At 52.4% G+C, this 1459-nt stretch overlaps 1 protein-coding gene across 1 annotated transcript; it reads right to left on the reverse strand.

Moving 5' to 3' along the window:
- Window positions 1-348: 348 nt before the first annotated feature.
- Window positions 349-1045, reverse strand: LOC119276594 (histone H2B.1-like). The gene has a single exon (XM_037557715.1). The coding sequence runs from the start codon at window positions 943-945 to the stop codon at window positions 487-489; it is 459 nt and encodes a 152-aa protein (XP_037413612.1). The 5' UTR covers window positions 946-1045; the 3' UTR covers window positions 349-486.
- Between the last annotated feature and the right edge of the window lie 414 nt (window positions 1046-1459).

Below are 1459 nucleotides of genomic sequence, written 5' to 3' on the forward strand. Positions count from 1 at the left end.
TTCAGTAACATTAACAGATTTCTGTAAACTAAATAAAGTGCTAATGTATAATGAAACAAAAGCAATGACCACTATTGCTCTACCAAAATTAAGGGTGGCTGAACTTTCTGATTTCTGACCATTATTGCTCTACCAAAAGCAATGACCACTATAGCACCCTGAAAGTTCATGCGCCATTCCTTAATCAGAAAGCAAGCAAAGCAGTACTGAAATATGTCATGCAAAACAACGAGGATGAACTGACTCAACCTATCAAACACGCATCAAGTGGTAAAGATACTTAAACAGGAGTACAACTATAATCCAGATGTAAATATATCATTAATTCAGGTTACGAAACAAGTCACATAGCAGGAAGTGCACATTTCTATTCCAGATTAGAGCTTCCCAAGAGCATCCAACAAATTTCATTCATCACCAACACTTCTAGATTCAGACAAACGAGTCAACACCAGGTAACTCCAAGCACTGCCAGAAACTAGCGATCTAAGAGGAGGTGAACTTGGTGACGGCCTTGGTGCCCTCGGAGACGGCGTGCTTGGCGAGCTCGCCGGGGAGGACGAGGCGGACGGAGGTCTGGATCTCCCGGGAGGCGATGGTGGGCTTCTTGTTGTAGCGGGCGAGCTTGGCGGCCTCGCCGGCGAGCTTCTCGAAGATGTCGTTGATGAAGGAGTTCATGATGGACATGGCCTTGGAGGAGATGCCGATGTCGGGGTGGACCTGCTTGAGAACCTTGAAGATGTATATCTTGTAGGTCTCGACGCTCTTCTTGCCCTTCTTGCGGCCCCTCTTCTCGCCGCCCTCCTTGGAGGCGGTCTTGCCCGCCGGCAGCCGCTTCTCGGCCTTGGGCTTCTTCGCCGCCGGGGCCTTCTCGGCCTTCTCCGTCGTCGGCTCCTCCTCCGCGGGCTTCTTCGCCGCCGGCTTCTTCTCCGCCTTGGGGGCCATCGCTGCTGAGGCTGATCGGGGTTGGGGGCTTCGCTGGTGGGCTGTGACTCGTGAGTGCTGGAAGAAGGTGGGGAATTTAGAGCGAGATGAGAGGTAGTGAGGGGCGGTGCTGCTGGGTTTATACAGAGGGGAGGTGCGCGCTGATTGGTGATCGGTGACGTGGAACCGTGCGATGCGTTCGGCGCTGTTTTTTGTGGACGGGCGGGATGCGTTTCGGCGCGGATCGCCGTTCCTGGCGAAAAGATACGGGCGGGAACGGAAAAGCCGGAACCGCGCGCTGATTACGGAGCGCGCGACCGCGAGAATGGTTTTGGATTTCTGACGGGCAGCGCTATGTATCGCTACAGGCAGCCACGAGGTAGAGGACCGCGAGCACACGAGCGAGCACACAAGCCTCGCACCGCTCGCTAAAATAAAAAACTCTGGTTTTTTCACTTTGGTTTTCACTCTTTTGGTCCTTTCCTAATTTGGGAACATTCTTGTTTTTTAACCTTCTTTCACCGGTTTACCTTTT

The sequence above is a fragment of the Triticum dicoccoides genome, chromosome 1A (assembly GCF_002162155.2).
Source record: "Triticum dicoccoides isolate Atlit2015 ecotype Zavitan chromosome 1A, WEW_v2.0, whole genome shotgun sequence".
NCBI lineage: Eukaryota > Viridiplantae > Streptophyta > Magnoliopsida > Poales > Poaceae > Triticum > Triticum dicoccoides.